Source organism: Phoca vitulina, unplaced genomic scaffold, assembly GCF_004348235.1.
Source record: "Phoca vitulina isolate PV1807 unplaced genomic scaffold, GSC_HSeal_1.0 scaffold115, whole genome shotgun sequence".
Classification (NCBI taxonomy): domain Eukaryota; kingdom Metazoa; phylum Chordata; class Mammalia; order Carnivora; family Phocidae; genus Phoca; species Phoca vitulina.
The window spans coordinates 851,213-870,491 of record NW_022589818.1 but is presented as its reverse complement, the minus strand read 5'-3'; the positions used below and the strand labels follow the sequence as shown (position 1 = coordinate 870,491).

General features: G+C 61.0%; 1 protein-coding gene across 9 annotated transcripts in view; it reads right to left on the bottom strand.

The window, feature by feature from the left end:
• ARHGEF2 (Rho/Rac guanine nucleotide exchange factor 2) overlaps positions 1 to 19,279 on the bottom strand; it is a 32,069-nt gene that overhangs the window by 8,283 nt on the left and 4,507 nt on the right. For 3 of the 9 annotated variants that reach the window (XM_032398294.1, XM_032398290.1, XM_032398297.1), the window contains exons 2-19: positions 12,049 to 12,193; positions 10,050 to 10,117; positions 9,696 to 9,759; positions 9,025 to 9,154; positions 8,710 to 8,819; positions 8,474 to 8,620; positions 7,775 to 8,025; positions 7,504 to 7,629; positions 7,017 to 7,134; positions 6,583 to 6,831; positions 4,979 to 5,055; positions 4,022 to 4,191; positions 2,732 to 2,799; positions 1,190 to 1,387; positions 714 to 833; positions 553 to 620; positions 393 to 428; positions 137 to 187 (exon numbers count right to left, since the gene is read on the bottom strand). In XM_032398294.1, the coding sequence (XP_032254185.1) occupies positions 137 to 187; positions 393 to 428; positions 553 to 620; positions 714 to 833; positions 1,190 to 1,387; positions 2,732 to 2,799; positions 4,022 to 4,191; positions 4,979 to 5,055; positions 6,583 to 6,831; positions 7,017 to 7,134; positions 7,504 to 7,629; positions 7,775 to 8,025; positions 8,474 to 8,620; positions 8,710 to 8,819; positions 9,025 to 9,154; positions 9,696 to 9,759; positions 10,050 to 10,117; positions 12,049 to 12,193 (2,196 nt within the window). Of the gene's footprint in view, positions 1 to 136; positions 188 to 392; positions 429 to 552; positions 621 to 713; positions 834 to 1,189; positions 1,388 to 2,731; positions 2,800 to 4,021; positions 4,192 to 4,978; positions 5,056 to 6,582; positions 6,832 to 7,016; positions 7,135 to 7,503; positions 7,630 to 7,774; positions 8,026 to 8,473; positions 8,621 to 8,709; positions 8,820 to 9,024; positions 9,155 to 9,695; positions 9,760 to 10,049; positions 10,118 to 12,048; positions 12,194 to 12,374; positions 12,723 to 14,230; positions 14,474 to 15,341; positions 17,027 to 19,063; positions 19,182 to 19,279 lie in introns of those variants that run through there. The other 6 variants (XM_032398295.1, XM_032398291.1, XM_032398298.1 and 3 more) reach the window with 6 other exon arrangements.

Below are 19,279 nucleotides of genomic sequence, written 5' to 3'. Positions count from 1 at the left end.
CTCTCTCCTCCCCTGCCCGCTCTCTCCTGCCCTGCCCGCTCTCTCCTCCCCTGCCTGCTCTCTCCTCCCCTGCCCGCTCTCTCCTGCCCTGCCCGCTCTCTCCTCCCCTGCCTGTGCTGGCGCTGGCCCCGCTCACCTGGAGGCCGTGCAGAAGTCCATAGAGATTGACCAATCGCTGTAACGCTTCCTGAGGACAGAGAGGGTGGGGACAGGGCCCAAGCTTCAGGATGGGAGCGCTGCCCAGAAGGTGACCAAATGTGGGTTTGGGGACAGCAAGCCCCCAGACACTCTCAGATATCGACTCTCCCCGACACCACCCCACACCGGGCCCCGATTTCTCAGCCACAACACCCTCCCTTTCAGTCGGCTACACCAGCGGGTTCCCACCTCACCTCCTGGGGGGCTCTCAGCTGATTTCCATTCCGGTCCTGCAGAGAGAGGCAAGGATGGGGGAGTCGCAGGCGCCCGTCCCCCACAGCTCTGTGTCAGGGTCCACAGACCAGCTGCCCCTTCCCGCCCTCTCGCGAGCCCTGGTACCTCTAGCAGACCCACCTTCTGGCTGGAGTCTGAGTCGGTTCTGCAGAGCTCAATCGAGCCATTGAAGGTTCTGGGCTCACCATCTGTGGAGAAGGGAAAGGACAGGCTGAGCTCACGTCCTCAGGGCCTGGCCCCTCCCTCCCACCCACCACCGTGGCCCCAGCCCAGGCACTCACTGGCAGTGACCCCAGGACTCGTGCTACCGCCGCCATCCGGGTCCACGGGCAAGGCTGGTTCCCGGGGTGTCAGGAGCAGTTCTACTCCAGGCCCCACCAGGAGGTCTTTCAGACCCTCCACTACGGGGAAGGGGGGAGGTAAGCCCAGGAGCCACAAGGAACCCTGCAGGGAACGGCAGGGCGCCTTCCACCCAAGCCACGCGTAACAGTCAGGCGCCCAGGGGCCCTCACTCATACCACCCCCCACAGGGCAGAGGTCACTGAAGGGCGCCGAAGGGGCAGCACAAACGTATGCAGGACAAGGCGTCAAACAGTAGCAAGGACTGTGCCTCCCCCGCCCCCCCCCACCTTCCCCACACCTGGCGCCCCAGGGAGTGTATGGACACTGGGGCTGTGTGTGTCCACGTGTAGTCACGTGTCCCTATTCTGTGAGGCCAAGTGGATGGCCCTGGACTCCTCCCTCGGGGCTCCCTCACCCTCACGGATGGCATCCTGCAGCAGCCGCTCGCCACGGGGGGACTCCAGGGACTCGGAGCGGAAAAGGCCCCTGGGTAGGGCGGGCAGGGTCAACCCACCACCATCCTCCTCCACCTGGAAATGGGTCATCTCGGCGAACAGCCCGACCTTCTCCTGCAGCAGCTCAACCAGGGCCTGGTCTTTCTGTTGCAGCTCCACTGTGGATACGGGACAGGTGAGCACACGGTGGAGGGGGGGCAGGGTGGTGTTATGGGGGGGCGCAGCCAGAGAGCCGTGCTGGAAGGGCGGCCCAAGGGCCTGGGGGCCACGGCTGGGCTGAGCGTAGTACTTAATTCTGGGTTTTTGGCATTTACAGAAAAGAAAACACTTTTTTTGGGAAAAGTAATACATGAACTTTCTTTTTTTTTAAGTAGGCTCCATGCCCAACATGGGGCTCAAACGCACGACCCCGAGATCAAGAGTCACAGGCTCTACTCACGGAGCCAGCCAGGCGCCCCTGGACTTTTATTTTAAAAGCAAAACTAACATGATCTGTGGCCAGAACTGCAGATGCCCACCACTTTCATTCTCCCATCTTCCTTTAATTGGAGAGTCCATACAAATTTCATCTGGGCACGTGGCTGCCCAATTAAACCTGACCTGCAGCTAGACATTGCCATGGGACTAAACTGTGGTCAACGGACATGACTGTCTCTCCGGATTGGCCCTTAAAAGAAAAGGGTATAGAGGCACCTGGCTGGCTCAGTCAGTGGAGCGTGCGACTCTTGATCTTGGGGTTGTGAGTTTGAGCCCCACCTTGGGTGTACAGACTACTTAAAAATAAAATCTTAAGGGGCACCTTGCGGGCTTAGTCAATAGAGCATGCGACTCTTGATCTCAGAGTCATGAGTTCAGGCCCCACATGTAATATGTTTTATATTTATAAATATAAAATATAAATTATATATATATATAAATAAAATAAAATACAATCTTTAAAAAAGAAAAAAAAAAAGGGTATAAACTCTCCCTGTTCCCTTCCACCTCCCTGCTAGCTGGGATGCAGATGTGATAGCAGGAGCTAGGGTAGCCACTTTGGACAGGGAGGTGGGGAATCTTTATGATGAAGATGGCAGAGGTGTACCGACTACCCTGAACTTCCCACTTGTGGACTATAGAGAAACGATCTTCTACCTTGTTTAAGAAACTGATTTTTGTTGGTCTTTTTGTATAGCAGTTAGTTCATACTCTAATAAAAGTAAAAAAAGTAGATTAATGTCTCAACCCTGGTCTTCCCAGCTCTCCTTCTGGAGATACTACACACACACACACACCTACCACATGTGACACATACCCTATCCCCATTATTTTTACACCAGGGGTAGCACACACCCTATGTTGTGTTAAACCTTGCTCTTTTTTCTTCACAGTACATCCTGGTTGTGGGTCTGCATCAGCCCTCCCCAGCACGGGCACATTTCAACCAGTTCCATCGTATTCCATCGTATTCCATCGCGGGGATGTATTATAAATTACTTAAAGAGCTCTGTGGGTGGACTCACTCTTGATTCGGCGCAGGTAAGCCTCGTGTTCTGTCTCAATCAGGGGGAAGTCCTCTCTGGATGGGCATCTAGAGAGGTCACAGGTTGGGTGGGGTTGAGAGATCAGGAAATCAGCCTCCTTCCTGAACATGCTCGGTGCCTCCCTGTAAGACTCACCAGCCCCAAGCCCTGGCTTCACTCACTCCCGACCCCCTGCTTTTCTTCACACCCATCATCCGAATTTCCCGGTGCGTGTGCCTCTCCACGGGCCACCTGCGGGGGTTGCACCGCAAGGATGGTCACTACAGCCTCGGCGCGAAGCAAACTGGGCCCAGATCCAGGCCCCACTATTCACCCGGTGGTAGCCCTCTATTTCTCATCTGAAAAATGGGTATGATATCATTCTTCCTCACTGGCTTTTTTTTTTGTCAGAATTAAATGAAAAAAACATAACAATGCTTTGAACATGGCAGAAGCTTGATACATCGATTACAGAGTATTAATTATAATTTTCACAATGACAGACATTAATACTGTTAACAGAGAGGCCCCCATGGATCTACTGCCAATAGGACAGGTATTTGGCATGGTTTTCCTAGAACAGGCAAGGTCATACTTTGGCATGCATTTCTGAAAAATTTGTTCAAAAGTCTAAACTGCAGAAGTAAAAAAAAAAAGTTTACATGTTACAAAGTGGAGAAAATCCATTTCTAAAAGATAAAAAAATTGACAAATATCCTGATTGAGTTTCTTTTTTTTGGCATAATCTTCAAGAATCCGTTTTGAACGCTCTACACGCATTTTCCTTTTTTCATCAAAAGAGACACACAGTCGAGGGCCTCAAATCCTACCTACGTCCCCCAGAAGCTGGAGGTTGGCTGCCTTAGCATACGGAACGGTTTCCTTCTTGCCTCGACCATGGGGGTTTCGCGCTAGTCTTAATGACTTCATTCCCTGGTTCATTTGTTTTTAGAAAATAACGGTAAAATGCAATATGATCCAAGTAACTGCCCACTGCCTACAGCCCGAGGTGTTCCTGCCCATGAGAGTGCCCTGCTGGTCGGCAGGCGAGCCACCATGGGACGGCTCCAAGCGTCCCTTTGCTTGCCAGCTCACACTCCTGAGAGGTGCTCGGGGTTGTCGCGGCATGAAACACACAGGATATGCCGGCCCAGATGACCTCTCCTGCCCCGGGCCACCGTGCTCCTCCCCCAGCCCCTGCCTCCCCCTCTGAACCCTGGGTTCTTTCCCCAGGGAGTGCTGTGGCCTGGGGCCCTAAGCTGCAGGATCCCGGAGGCCATGCACACTCACACGCGCACGCTCTGCTGAATGACTCGGATCCAGGTGCTCCGGTCATCCCGGGATGCCGTGTGGACCTCATACATCTCAGGGGGTGTGGCGCTGATCAGAAACATCCCTTTCTCCTGGTTGGCGATGTCTCGCACAATTAGATTCTGCAGTGATACCACCGAGGGCTTGTCCTGCAGGTCAGAAAGGAAAGACTCAGCCTGGGAGCCCTGACCTGGGGTATCTGGGTCTTCAGTCTATCTGCAGTGCCCGAAGGACTGAAGAGACTACCTGCAATATAAATTTAGAGCCCCGGCATTGGTGCGGCCAGAGGGCACTTGGGAGCACATGTGACCTGACAAGTTAACTGACATTAAGGTTTATCAGGGCACCCAGCTGGCTCGGGCGGGAGAACGTGCGACTCTGTCCCCGGCCTCTCTTCCCTCTTGATCTCGGGGTTGTTCAAGCTCCACGTTGGGGGTAGAGATTACTAAAAAAATAAATAAACTTAGGGGCGCCTAGGTGGCTCAATCGGTTAAGCGTCTGCCTTCAGCTCAGGTCATGATCCCAGGGTCCTGGGATCGAGCCCCGCATCGGCTCCCTGCTCAGTGGGGAGTCTGCTTCTCCCTCTGCTGCTCCCCTGCTCGTGCTCTCCCTCTCTCTCAAATGAATAAGTCTTTAATAACAATAATAATAATAATAATAAATAAATAAATAAACTTTAAAAAACACACACATTAAAAAAAAACCTTTAAGGTTCACTTTCCTCATCGACAAACAGGGGATCATAGTGGGCCTTCCTCGGTGTGGAAGTGCCCGCACACAGCGTTAGCTGTTTTTATTCCTCCCAATATTGTAGCAACGGTTACACTCCTCACCAGTTGGCTCTGGGGGATTCTCGGGTTCTTTCTGGCGTGGGCAGAAAAGCAAGCAGAGCCCGTGACACTTGTCTGTGCTGAGAAAGGAGGAGGAAAATCTCACCAGGGCGGGAAAGATGTACTTCTGGTCCTTCTCCTGCAGAAACAGCAGCACGTCTGTCATCAGCAGCATCAGGACGTCTGGCGGGAGAGTGGCCAGCATCAGAGGCCCGGCAGCCGCCTGCCTTGTTCTCAGGGGCCAGGCCTGACGACTCTGTCCCCGGCCTCTGTTCCCTCTGGCTGCTTCCTCCTCCGTTTGCAGCCGCCCACCTGCCCGTTCCTACAGCTCAGAAATGCCACGGGGAGAGGTGCCTGTGCCCACATCAAACAGCTTCTTGGCTGGAGGAGACTGGAGGGGGTCACCGGAGCATCCGAGGAAAACCCTCTTCACCCAGCTGAGGCCGTTTCTTAACCGGGGGACCACAGACCCCAAGCGTGTCCACTGCTGGGTCTCGGGGGCTCTGCAAACCTCCCAAAGTTGCGTAATTTTACGTAGTAATATAACACGCACATGTATTTTTCCCGGTGAAAGGGTCCAGAATTTTTGTGAGAGTAAAAAGCATTCCCAGAGCAGGAGGGGCCGCACTTTAAATGCCATGCCTCGCAGCTGACAGAAGGGCTTTCTGGCGACCTGACCTGAAACCCCCTGCCCGCACCTCCCGGTGCTCAGGAGGCAGGGGACAGTCAGGCTTCACAGCCATCCCTCCCACAGCTGAATAATCCCACCCCCCCTCGACCCCAGAGGCCTCCTTCACCGTCCTTCTCTGCCCCACCTTCCAGCCGCTCTGCTCCTGAGTCCCGCACTTTAACACTGGGGGGGGACACGGACAAAAGGTCAAGTCCCTAAAACCCAGAGGTCACAGTCAAGAAAACACATGCTCACCCTTTGACCTTGGAGATCTTACTAAACTGTGGGCACACAGAGGGGAGGGCTTTTGCTAAATGCTTCAGAAATAAAGCTCTCCAGCCTTGCTATTTTTAACCCCCACGGTTTATATTCTTAGCTGCTGCGTGGGAGGGATGGGAAAGAGAGAAAGGGATGAAGGAAGGCGCCGGTAAAGCACTGCCATCCCCCAGCCCATGGAGGGGGGATTTCATGACATGGGACGGCGGGCTCAGGCAGCCTCAGGCAGCCTCAGGCCTGGGGAGCAGTTTCACTCTGGCCCTCATTCCTCACGCCCAAAGCCGAGGCCTGCTACTCTCTTGGCCTTGCTTTAGGTAGGAAAGACATGGCCAGTGCGATCTGGGGAGAGAGGCCGGGAAAGTGGGCCCCCCGCCCTGGCCCCCTCTGCTCTTTTCTCTCTTCTCCATCCTGCCTGTCCTTCGCCGGCTCAGTTCCCTGCCCTGGGCCTTCCTGGCTGTCTTCCCGAAGCCCACTCTGCAGCCCTGCGAGCTGCCCCACTCTAGTCCCCTGGTCCTGGAGTTTCTCTGTCTTCCTCATCAAACTCGTAGCTCTCTGGGCACGCAAGGACTCATCCTGACAGGGAAGCCCTGTGTGGCCCATGCAGTGAAATACAGAATTCGGACTTTGCTGCAACAGAGAGCTGCATTTCCCTGCCCCTGGGCCCCAGATGTCGGGCTGCAGAGAGAGGGCCCACAGGATGGATGCCCCTCCCTCTCTACATCTGGCGCTGGGCTCCCGCCTGGCCCGCCACACTGACTGCTGACCTTTGAAGCGGCCAGTTGCTGTCTTCCAGAGCAGGCAACCATCATGGATAAGCTTGCGCCGCAGAAGCTCCTCTCGGCCGAACGGGCCCTTGCCAGGCACTGGGGCCTGGGCCCGAGGGTCCATACGGTGGTAGATCTCCTGTAGGCGGGCTCCCTTCTCCAGCTCGTGCACATCCTGGTCCACATTGGACAGCAGCTCCTTCACCAGCCCCAGTGCTGTGGTCAAGTCCTGGCGCTCCTCCTCCGTCCCTGTGCCGAGGGCCAGCATGAGGCCCAGCCAGTCCACTTCCATCCCGCCCCAGTTCCCACGGTGTCTGGATCCCATCGTCAGAGGTGGCCCCGGGCTCCACGGCTGACCCTGTCCTTTCCCTGGGTCACCTTTCCTCACCCCAGAGAGCCCTCCCCGCACAGCCATGCCCGGCCGGCCCCCTCACCGTGGGAGTGCTGCAGGATCCGGTTGATGAGCACCGGGTACTTGGTGATGCGCTGGGTCACCAGCAGGATGCACTCTTGTACCCCATGCCGCTTGAGCACGGCCGAGCGGGTCACCTTCTACAAGGGCAGAGGTGGGGCTCAGGGCCAGCGTGGGGCCAGGGGCGGGGTGCACAGCAAAGAACACGGCCCTTGGAGCCTAAGCTCTGGTGACGGCCCTAACTTGGCTGTTGACCTCCCGCTGGCTTGGGTGACCGCATCTGGAAATGGGGAGCACTGTGCCCCGGGTTTACTACGAGGACCAACCAGACAAAGAAGTGAACAGGGATTATCGCTCGCTCGGAGGGATTATTGTTGACAAGTGCCACAGGGGTTGGTGGGAACCTGGCCTTCTGGTGGCGGCAGCCGCCACGCCCCCCGAGAAAGAGGAGGCGGGGTTTGGGCCACTAGGGGTGGCTCTGGGCGCGAGTCCTGCAGAGGTCCACTCACCCGGATGAACTGCTGAAACCTCTTGTCGCGGGCATACAGCTCCTTATAAAGCTTTAAGGCCTTGGTGTGGCGGCTGCAGAACTCCGAGTAGGTCTTACGCATCTGCTCCGCACTGGGACCTGAGAACTAGCAGTCGGGGTGCCGGGCTGGGTCAGCATGTCCCTCCAAGCCACACCCTACCCCCGGGCTCAGCCTCCTGCCTCCTGCCTCACCAGCTCCCGCCTCCGCCCCCAGACTCCGATCACACCTTTGCCCTTGGGTCCGGCCTCACCTGGGTGATGAGCAGGTCACCCAAGCGATGGATGACGAAGTTGCGGGTGCTTCCGGGGCACAGGGCCTGGCGTCGGCGCTCTAGCAGCTGGCTGAGGAAGCGCGTGTGGATGTCACTGAGCTCATCCGCGCAAGGGAACAGCCCCTGCACCAGCCCCGGCTCTAGCTGCAGCTCTTCCAGCATCCCCGTGCGGAAGAGGCGGGTCATGATCTTCAGGGTCCGCACGTGGCGCAGCTCCGTCTGGATGAGTTCTGTGGGGCGACAGCTCGTTGGACCCGACTGTGGCTTGGCCACACTGGTCGGCTCGGCGGGGGCCTCAGGGCTCGTGGGAGGTTCCTAAGTTCCCTTCCAGGCTGACATTCTGCATGGGTATGGTCTTAGATGATTCTTTAATCATGTTTTCTCTTTACGTTCTGCCATCTCAGGCTGTAAGCTGTTTGGGGCAAGAACCACGTGTCCCCTCACGTCCAGATTTCCCACATGGTGCCAGGCGTGGAAAAGGCCGGGAGCAAAGGCGGAGAACCGACTTGAAGGAAGGGGTAAAGATGGGGCCTGGGAGACCAAGAGCCCCAAAAGGCGGGGGCCTTATGGCAACTCGTGGGCTGGAGGCAGGGGTCTTGGAGGGGGGAGCCCTGGCTGGAGGAAGGTCACAGACAACTGGCCCTGGTAGCAAGAGCAGCATGGGGGGTCTGGGCTCACCGTAGATGACATCCTGCTGCTTCATCACCTCCTTCTTCTGCTGCTGCAGGAAGCTGCTGTCCACGGCCAAGCTCCACGAGTCGGCTGCGAAGTCCCTCTCGTCTGTCTCAAAGTCACTCATCAGCTCACTGTAGAGCATCTCTGCACCTGGACGTCAGCAGGGCCCACGGCTGAGCCCGACTCTGCTCACTGGGTCCCGCCCCGCCCCCCGCAGGCCTCCCCGGGCCGGCCGTCACCTTCATCCATGAGGGACTCCACGGACAGGGCTCGGTTCCGCATGTTGAGGGAGTCTGTGGACTGGGACAGGATTCGGCGCAGCCCCAGGGGGGACTCGTCACTGAAGTGTCTGAGGGAAGAGAGCCTGTGTCACCCCAATGCGGGGGACAGACCCCTCCCCAGATGGGGAACCGAGGCTGGGGTCTGAGGGGCACGCACCCTGAGTCCTCCTTCCCTGTCGATGGTTCTGAGCTCAGGGACAGGAACGACCCCCCAGGCCTCCTGGTCCCCACTGTCTGCCCCCCCGGCTGTCCCTTCCCCAAGCAGAGGCTCACCCAGCAATGTTGGTGGTGGAGACACTCTTGGCTAGTGACAAGGAGGAGCGGCCGCGGCGGGAACCTAGCAGGGATTGCCGGAAGCTGTCGGAGGGGTAGATGGCAGAGCTTGGCCGCTCCCGGGGGGTGGCTGGAGGGGGGACAGCGAGCAGGCAAACGTCAACGCTGCTGCTTCCCGCGATCCAGGCCTCCCAGGTTCGTGGACTGGAAATGAGGCCTCCTCTGCCACCCCAACCCCGCCGGGCCACTAGTCGAGGAAAGTCGAGGAAAGGTCACGGTAGCGCCACCTCGCACTCGTGCGCTTCTTCTAACGCACTCCTGTCTCATCTTGTCCCCGAAACAAGCCTATGAGCACACTGAAGCTCAGAAAGTTAGGGTACTCGTCCAGGGTGACTCAGCTGGTGGCGGAGGAGGGACTCAGACTCCGCTCATTGTGCGGCACCGGTCAGCAGTGTGCGCGCTCGGTCGGCCAGCCAACCCTAGCCTCACCCCCGCGGGAATTCTGCCCTGCCCCCCCCCCCAGAGGCTGGACATCCCTGAGGGGCCACCATGCACTTCCAACCGAGGGGGGAGGGTGCCATGCGGGGAACGACCTGCGGGGGGCAGCAGAGCCCGCAGGCTGAGAGGCCTGGGGTCCCCGCCGGGGTCTCCTGCGCGCCCCCGCGACTCACTCTTACTGCGGAGGGAAACGGACTGCAGGGCGGTGTTGTTCTTCAGCAGGGCGGCTTTCTGCTGCTGTGGGACGGAGCAAAAGAGACACCAGGGACAGTTGTCGCCAATGGTCTCCCCCACGGGCTGGGGCAGGAGCTGGGCGGCCAGCCCCTCGGGAGAGAGCCGGCACTGTGGCCACGGGCATGAGGGTGGCCGAGCCCAGCGCCAGGGGATGTGTCCGGAGCAGCGGGCCAGCCGCGGGCCCGAGGCCCGGGGTGCAGGGTGTGGGCCCACACAGTGAGGCACGCGGGTGAGGGCGAACGGCCCGCTCACCGCCTGGTCCCCAGCCCGCCGCCCACCGCCCGCCGCCTCACCTTCTGCTTGACCTTGGTGCAGTTGGCCAGCGTGTCTTTACAGCGGTTGTGGATGGTCACGTTGCAGGCTGGGAGGGCGGGGGAGAGAGGGTGAGGGGGGCCGGGCGGCACAGGACGGGGCACACCCACGTGCACACACCAGTCTGCCCCCGGCCACGCCCTCTGGGACGCCCCTCTCCCCGGCCCTCCCCACGCCTCCTCCTCCCCCTTCCTTCCAGCAGGAAATCAGGCGAGGGGCAGAGGAGGCCATCCTGACTCATTGGTGACCTAAGGGGTGGCCCGGAGGGAAAAAGGGGTTCCTGGCTGCCAGAGACGAGCTCAAGGAGCACAGGGGTGGTTGAGAGTGACAGATGGAAGAGGACGCCCACGGGACAGAAGCAGGCGCAGAGCAGCTGGGGTGGGGGCCAGGGGCAGGGGGGCGGTTCGCACCCCCGGAGCACCTAGCACGTGGCCCACAGTTACTTGATCCTAACAACCCTTTGGGGGTCGATTCAAGGATCTTCATTTTACAGATGAGGGGCCCGCCGCCTGGAGAGCTCAGACACCCCTCAGCCCCCCCACCAGAGGCCAGGCAGCTAGTGGTGCAGCCGGGACTGAAACCCCGGCATGGCTGCGTCCGGAGGCCAGACCCTTGCTGCTGGGCCACACGTGCGCCCACGAACTGTGGCCAGGCCTAAGCAATTCAAAGGCTGCTGGACCCGGCGCTGGAGCAGGGACAGACCCTGCCACGTCCTTCCCCAGAGCCTCCTGGCCTTCCCCGCGGCTCGGCTCTGACCCCTACCTTTCCCCCTTTCCAGGCCCGGGGCAAACCCACAGCCCCCACACTCTGTCCACCATGGGGTAGGAGAGGAGGAGTGGCCAGGCCTTGGCAGTGGGGCGGCTGGCTGTCCCTGTCCCCAACGGGCCTCGCCCTCTCCCTCTCCTGCTCCCTCCACCAAGTGCAACAACAGGAAACCCTGCGACTCCTGCAGACAATACCCAGCAGCAGGCTCACTTCCACAAATACAAGGCGGGCAGGGTGGGGTGAAGGGGAGGACTGGGGGGGCTGGGGCTGCCCCACTCCCCTAGAGCTCCCTTCTACCCCCAGCGCTTTCCACCTGCTCTCTAAATAGCGCTTGCCGCCTGCCTCCCCGGTTCCCCTGGCAACAAGCTTCCCGCTGGGGAGCTCTGTCAGGTCTTGGGGGATCCAGCCTGGGGTTCCCTCCTCATCCTCCTAACTCTGAGATGGGTCGTGAGGAAGCAGAGAGACCTCCCTGGCTCTCCAGCTGCGCAGGGACCGAGAGCCGGAGCGCCCCGGTCGCAGACCTCAGGGGGCCACAGGCTGGGGGGCAGGGCCTTCTGTGCGGGCAGGCCGGCATCCTAGGGAAGGAAGACTGCCCTGCTCGGACTCCTAAATACAGGGCTGGCCTCCGAGGTAGGCGAAGGTCAGGAGCTCTGACCGCTACCCCCCAACGCACACATTCCTGCTGTTCTCCCTCTTTCTCACGGTCTGTCTGTCACACTGGGAATCTGAGACAGAGGGTCCTAATCCCATCCTCTACTCCAAACTGCAGAAGCAAGCATTTCAGGCTCCACCCAGTCAAGAGAAAGGGAGGGGCAAGGGGACCCTCGAGTCCTGACCTTCCAGTTCTGCCCAGGAAGACAGGCAGAACCAGGTGCAAGGCCGCGGCCGGCCACCGCCCCCCCTCCACCAGCAGGACATTCCTGATCCTTCTCCAAGCAGTTCCCCTAACCCTCAGCAGCTGCTCCGGAGCCGGGGGACACCCAGCGGACAACAGCTGCAAGGGGCGCCACCCCAGCCCCCCCTCCCCTGACTCCCCTACAGCCCTGCTGTGCCCCATGGAGGGAGGAAAGGGAGCGAAGGATCAAGCATCTGGCCCGGGGCGCCGCTGGGGCTCCAAGAGAGTGACCCTACGGATCCAGGGCAGAAAGGACAGATGGCAAGGTTAGGGTCAGTGGGCACCGAGTCAGAGTGCCATTCAGGATGCACACAACCTACTTGGGCAGATGAGGGCCTCCTTGGCCGTGATGCTCTTGTTACACGCATAGCACATGGTCATGCCCGAGACGGAGATGGTGGTGAAGAGGTGCCCGTTGGTGTAGCGGGCATCCTTGGCTTCCTTCATCTTCTCCTTTTCCCGGGTCTGTGGAAGGGGTGGGAGAGACAGGAAGTGAGGCTGAAGATGCCAGCGCCCGGGCTGTCCAGAGACAGGCGGAGGGCAGAGGCCAGGGGGTGATGCCGGAAAGACACCCCTTCCCAAAGAAGGGCCGCCGCGGGGTGTCAGAGGCAGCTGTCCGAGGGGGCCCGGGCCGCCCCTGACCTACCTGGCCCCGGCGGCTCGGCTGCCTCCTGTGGGCACTCATCTCCCCGGCTCTAGCCCGCCGTCCTCCCTGCACCTCCCAGCCCTGCTCTGCTCGCCCCCAGGCTGCTGTACGCTCTCCTCGGAGCTGGGGGAAGATGCGCAGAGAGGAGGGGGAGCGGGCGAGGCAGAGGGTGCCAGCTCACCAGCGCTTTCAGATCTAGGGGAGTTAGCTGCTCTTATAACCATGACAACGGGTGTTGGAGCCGGGCTCCGCAGTCACAGTGGGGGGGCCAGAGAGCCCCTCAGTAGACCGGCCGGAATGCCTCTGTTGCCACCCCCAACCCAGGGTCAGGATCCCAAACCGCCAGGGCCCCTATGGGAGGCTGGACCTGGCTTTGGTCTCTCCGAGGAAGGAAACTCAGCCCACGGGTCTCCTTCCTTCCGGCAGGAAGTCTGACTTGTATTCCTCATGCTACCCTCAGAAACCCGGGTGAGCTCCCACTCCTCCCGCTCACCCGGCTCACCCGGCTCCCATCCCGAGTCCTTTCTGGCCTCTACCCTCTGTCCTCCGGCTGCAACACCCTTCTTTGGGCTCCAGCCTCCAGCAAGAGGGGGCACAGAGTACCCCAGAACCTCAGAGGCTGGGGGTCCCCATCCCTGCTACCCTGGCAGCTAGCTGTGGGTCAAGTCATTTCCCCCCCTCTTCTCTGTCCCCCAAGAGCCTGAGAGGGCGTGGGATGCCCTTCTTCCCACCTACTCCAGGACCTTCCTCGGCAGTCACCTCAGACCCTTGACGTCCCCCCCGAGAGGGTAACCAACAGAACAGGGCTGGCAAGAACACTCCCCACCCCCTGGACTTCCGAGCTTCCCAGGAACAGAGCGGGTGGAGACTGCTGATGCTGAGGGCAGGAGCCCCAGGGTGGGGGACACTGGCTGGGGCCCTGGGGAGAGCCCTCGGCCTGGGCCTGACTTGGCTTCCCCACACGAGCAGCTGAGAGGCTGGTGGGGAAAACCACACTGCGCTGGTGCTAGGCGGGCACTCTGTGCTCCGGGCAGAAAAGGGAAGTATGCAGAAGCTGAGTCAACAGCGCGGGGGCCAGAGGGCGCTGGGCCACAGTGCCCTGAGGTCTCTGGGCCGGGAGGGGGGGGGGCGGGGGGGGGGGGGGGGGGAGGTCCTCTCTCCCCTGGCTCCAGGCAGAAGCTCAGAAGCTCCAGGTTTGTCTGCTGATAAGCAAAGCCTGGAGGTCTTAGGGTCTTTCCCCACTTCCATCGCCTACTTCTCCCCTCTCCTCCTCCTCTTCCTATTTCCTAGTCTCCTCCCCTCCCCTCTGCCTTCCCCTTCTCACCTCCTCCCCCAGTGGCTTCCCTTACTGCCCATGGCCTCTCCCTCCTGACCTCCCCCCTACAGCCCACTCCCTCCTCCCCGCCCCAGGCCTGGTTAGGGAAGCCCAGCCTTCCAGCCCCAGCCTCCAGTGTTCCAGGCCTCCTTCCTTCTACTCTGGTACCTACCTATCTGGCCACTAGAAAATTCTCCCTTTGGTCTAACTTCCATCTGTCTTGTTCCAAATTATAGCTCCTTAGAAGATCAAATCCCCTTCTGAATGACGGGGGACCTCAATGACCAGGTCCCAAGGTCTCTCCTCACTGCCACAGCCCCTCTGTGCTGCACTCCCAGCCTTCTCTAGGACACAAATAACTCGGAGCTCTCACTATGCTTGCATTGGAAGCATCGGACCAGCCAACATGGAAAAGAACACGTCTGGGTCAGGGTGAACTCCAGAAGGGAGGTGCTGGAGATCGGCCCTAGCTGCTCCAAGTCCCCCCTCCCTCCGCCCTCGGGTCTCTGCCCTCCAGGCCCTCGGCCTCCTGAAGACTCACCTGGGAAAGAGGTGGGAGGAGGAGGGAGGGCGGGGGCAGCCAGAGCAGAGTGTCTCGGGCCCTTCCCTCCCTGGTGTCGATGGCCCACAGAAGACCCTGGGGCTCTGGGCCCAGTCTCCCCTGCTCCCCACACTCAGCCTCTCGCTGAGGGACCCCCCCGCAGCCGCAGCAGCAGCACGCCCCACCTCGGCCACTGCCCAGCAGCCACGGCCCTGGCACTGCCTAGCGCTATTGTCCCTGCGCAGTCTGTGCCTGCCCCAGCGCCCGGCCGGGAGGATGGATGGACGCAGGGCCGGCCACGGGGGCGGGGGGGGGGGGGGGCTGCTCCCGAGATGCAGTGAATGGGCTTTGCTTGGTTCTGTCCTACTGTCTTCCAGGCATTCTTAAGATGGTCCCGCTGGTCTCCTACGTACCTGCCCACCTGCAGGACAGCACTTCACCTCCATGCCCCAACCCCCGCAGCGAGACACGGGCCTGATGCCCAATCCACACCGGCCACCCCCACCACTCTGAAGCCCTTCCTGCCCAGTTCAGTCCTGTCCTGCCCAGCCGGCGTCCAGACACTCCTGCTCACAGGGCCTCACGGAAGCTTCTCCAGCTGCATCAGGAAGCGGTGAGGAGGGCGTTCAAAAGCACCTGGCTCGGCAGCCTATACAACAGGCAGTCGGCATGCTCTTGGGAGGGAAGGCAGGACGGGGGGGAGGACGGACGAGGGACACAGGGTCCCAGCAGCACCCTCGCCCTGCGCCATTAAAACCCCGTCTCCCCGTCTCACTCCTCCTCTGCTTTCTATGAGCTTAGGCCCTGGAGGGTTTCCTCCGGAGGCCAGAAGACGCCAACCCAAGCCTTCCCGCCATTGTCCTTCTAGATCTTGGTCACTTTGGGGAAAGAAATTCGGGTGAAGGGCAGAGGGCACTGTAGCTGGCGGCCCAAAAGCTCCGGGGCAGAGGCAGTCTGCCCCCTAATCAGCACCTTGCCTCTCATGTGAGAAACATGGGGAAGGTAATGCCAAAGCCTGGCTTCCTGGGCTCCCCGGCGGGCAGCAGGGATGGCAGAGCCCCCCCAGGAGGGCCAGTGCCAGTCCCCGCAAGGCCCAAGCGCTCAGCGGTACCTACTCCTCCTCAGGGACGTCCACACCAAGACCGCGGGGGGAGTCACGAGGTGCTCAGAATCACCTCCGCTCCTGCCGAAACTCGCAGCAGCCCCTTCCCCAAGATGCTGAGGCCTCTGCCCGGTGACCAGAGGGCCCCTGAGGGTCCCACTGGGGTTGCACTGCGATTCAAGTCACCTGCGGCTCAGCCCCTGACCAGCAGGGGTGCAGTCATAGGCTGCGAAGGGCCCTGAGTCCTGGGATGAGCTTTGGGCTGGGAACTGGGGGGGGACAGTGGGTCCCTGGCCCAGGACTGAGAAGAGGGCTTGGGATGGCCTCAGCCAGGCTCTGCTCCTGCGTCAGCTTCCAGGGACAAGATGAAGGCAGCAGGCCAAGGAGAAGGTGGCCAAATGGAAACGCTAGCGCCGAAGCCAGAAACATAACACAAAAAGCCACCACTGAACACACAAAGGCACTTAATAAATACTCGCCTGATGAATGAGGATGAGCCCCAGACAATGGGGGTGGGTGCACTGGCAGGCAGAAGAGGGGCACTAAGGGCCATGGGGAATAAAATCAGGCCAGGGGCCCTGAGACCCAGGCATCCTGGCCCCCAGCCTGCCCCCTGCCCGGCCACACCTGTCAGGTCAGGAGAGAGACAGCAGAGGGGAGGGGGGAGGGCGAACAGACGGGCATTTGTGCCGGCGAACAATAGCTACCAGGACTCCCTGCCCTCCTGGCACAGGGCAGGCCGGCTGGCTTGGGAGGGGGCAGCTGCTGCCGGCACCCCTCCCCCAGGAGACACAAACAAACCCAGAAGGGTCCAGGCAGCTCCTCTCGTCCATTTCTCTTACCAGCTCCAGGCGCCCTGACCAATCTGCTCGCTCAGGCTCCTAATCAGCCCTCAAACCAGACACGGAGGCTCAACATGGAACTACTTCCAGAAAGCACGAGCCCCTAATCTGGTGACCACCACTCAGAACAGTGACCCGGAGCATCTGGGGACAGACACACATACCGGACACAGGTCCCACGCGTGCATGGGAGTCACACATTCACATCTGTCCCCTCCCGGATCCAAGGTCGGTCCAGGCCCCTCTCTCAATCCTCTGCTGAGCCCAGTCGGCCCTTCCCCAGACATAAGCAACCCTCTGCAGCACTCAGTGACTTGCCCCCCTCAGCTCCGTCCCAAACCTCCATGGCCCCCAGCATCTCTTCCTGTGCCCCTACAAGCTTCAACCTCCTAGGGACCCCCAGTTCCTGCAAAACTTCCTGGCAAACTGCTAGGCCTGCCAACCCCTCCCTGCTCACCCACCCCTCCTCTCCGGCTCCGCTCCTCTCCCAGTCTGTCCTGCACACAAAGCCAGCCACCTCTCCTTACTCAGAACAAAGAAATCGCCTCTCCCTCTCTCCCACTCCACCTGCCCCACACACTCCAGGGTCGGGGTCCTGGAGACTCCACGGGGACCCCAGCCTCCGGAGCCATCCTGGAGGCGCCTGCCAACCCTGCTCCTAGACAGGAAAGGACCCTTTGTTCTGAGAGATGTGAAGGTTAGGATTTGGGAGGGGGGGGGGAAGAGCCGGGGGCCAGAGGGAAAGGGGCCTGTGGGGTTTGGACCTGGGAAGGTAGGAAGCAGAGCAGAGAGAATGAGGAGTGGAGAGGAAGGGGTGACAAGATGAGAAGTGTGGGGAGGGGGCCACACAGTCAGCCTTGGTGAGGATGGGGAGAAGGGCTATGCTCCCCCCAAATTTCTCCTTCTCTAAGGAGGCTCCCGGGTGTCAGGCAAGGAATGTGCCAGGGGCGTGGGCTCAGGGCTTGGTCTGACCCATCCCTCCAAATAGGTAGCAGGGGAGACCATCTTCCTCAAATAATCTCATTTCCAGCAGGGCCCCCTCTACTTCCCACCACAGTATAAAAAGAAAGGAGACAGCTGGTGTGCTGGGGGAGGGGGGAGGGGGGATCCAAGGTTTGTTGGCCAAGCACCAACTCCCCCCTTCTGTAACCACAGCTTTCCGGAGGCGGCCCTCCCCTTCCGACCAACCCAAACCGACAACCACCCTCCTCCAGCGGCGCTTTGCCCTCAGATCCACCCACTCAGCCCCCCCAACCCCCCACTCCCCAAACCAAGGCCGGCTGGACAGAAAGAGCCAAGCTTCCGGAGTCCCGGGCCCCCCACCACTAAAAAGACCAAGGCATGAGGACCCAGGTATCTGGCCCCCCACCTCCTCCCAATGAAAAAAGACCCCAGTATCTACCCTCCCAGAGCCCCTCTCTACACCCCTCTCCAGGTCTGCCCCCCACAGCTCCCTCTTGGCTTTCCTTTTTAGGGTGGAACCAAATTTCCGTGGTTTCAAAAAACCTCTCCGCCCCCCCCCCCCCCGCCTCTCCCCCCTCCGGGCTCTACTCCAGGGTCTCAGCTCAAACGGTTGAAAAATAAACAGACTTTCAGGGCTGGGGCCTGGCCCGGGCAGGGGTGAGGGAGCCCAAGCAGAGCGCAGCCGGCCCACGGCTCCAGCGTACTTCCTGTCTTAGGCCCTACTCAAATCCCTAGTTGCTTTCCTGTTGGCACAATCTCATCCCAGCCCCTGAAGGAAAAGTTCCAGGATGGAATCTCTCCCAACTTAGCCTCAAGACAGGTAGCCAGGCTAGGAGCTAGGAGGGAGGTGTGGGGAGAGCTTTCCACCATCTTCCAGGGCTCCCGAAGGGTACTGCCCCTTTCCGGGAGAACAGTGGTGGTGACAAGCACAGGCAGGGACCCGGGGCAGGGCACGGGGGTCAGAGGGAAGCCAGAGATTAAACCAGCCGTTGTTGGGGTCCTGGCCCTCCTGATGACGGGTACAGTGTGGGTGCCCCGGCAGCTGGGAGGTGCCCTCCGCATGCACCAGCGCTCCCAGCTCTAACTTGCGCACCTACACCTCATTTCCTGGGGTCTGGGGTGTGCAGAGGTCATGGCCTTTGACAGTGGGCCTGGGTACAAAGAAGGCATAAAGGATACTTGGGAAGGAGTGAGGGCCAAGGATAATTATCCCCCAGGCTCTGGAAATGGAAATGGTAGGTGAATGGGTCCCAAGACGAAGCGATGAGAGCGGGGAAGAGGAGGAGGGTCAGAGGCAAAGTGCCGGCGGGCGGGTCAGCCTAAGGTTTCACGCCGGGAGAACAGGGTGCTCGGAAGCCGGCGGGCCAGACAGGGTCGGGGACCTGAGACCCCCTGTTCCAGAAACAGGTGTGCTCAGGGCCCCTAAGGGCGGAGGAAAGTGTCCCAGCGACACAAAGACCTCTGCTCCCGGAGCCTGAGGGTGACGGCTCGGGGAGGAAGTGCGTGGTCCCTCCGCCGTCCCGACCCCAGTCACCCGCCCACCCGAGGGGAGAAGTGAATCACAGCTGGAAAGTCCATTTGCTGGGGGAGGAGGGGCTGACTTTTGTCTCCGGCGCGGGGAGGGGGGGGGCCGCGGCGGCGGGGCAGGCGGGAGGAACCGGGAAACCGGCCCTCCCGGGCCCTGCGCCGAATGACGGGGACAAAGGGGGCCGACCACGCCGGCGACCGCGGGGCCCCGGGCCGAGGGGTGCCCACCCGACCACACGCGCGCCTCCCTCCTCCCGCCCGGCCCCTGCCCGGAGCAACTTTCTTCCCGGGCTGCAGGGCCGGGCGGGGGCTGGGGGGGCGACGCGGCGCGATCGGTGCGCCCCCGGGCCCCGGCACTCCCCCCCACCTCCTACCCCAGCCCGGCCGCCCCGAGCCCACCTTGCTCGCCAGCTCCCGGCTCCGCTCGGTCCGCGCGCGCGTGAGCGACTCGATCCGAGACATGGTCGGGGCGGCGGCGGCGGGCGGTCCCGGGACAGGAAGGTGGCTCGCGCGCGCGGCCCCGCGCAGTTCCTCAAATGCGAGCCTGCCCGCGGGCCCGGGGGCGGGGGCCCCCGGGCCGGGCCCCGGGCGCTGGCCGCCGCCCGCCCGCCCGCC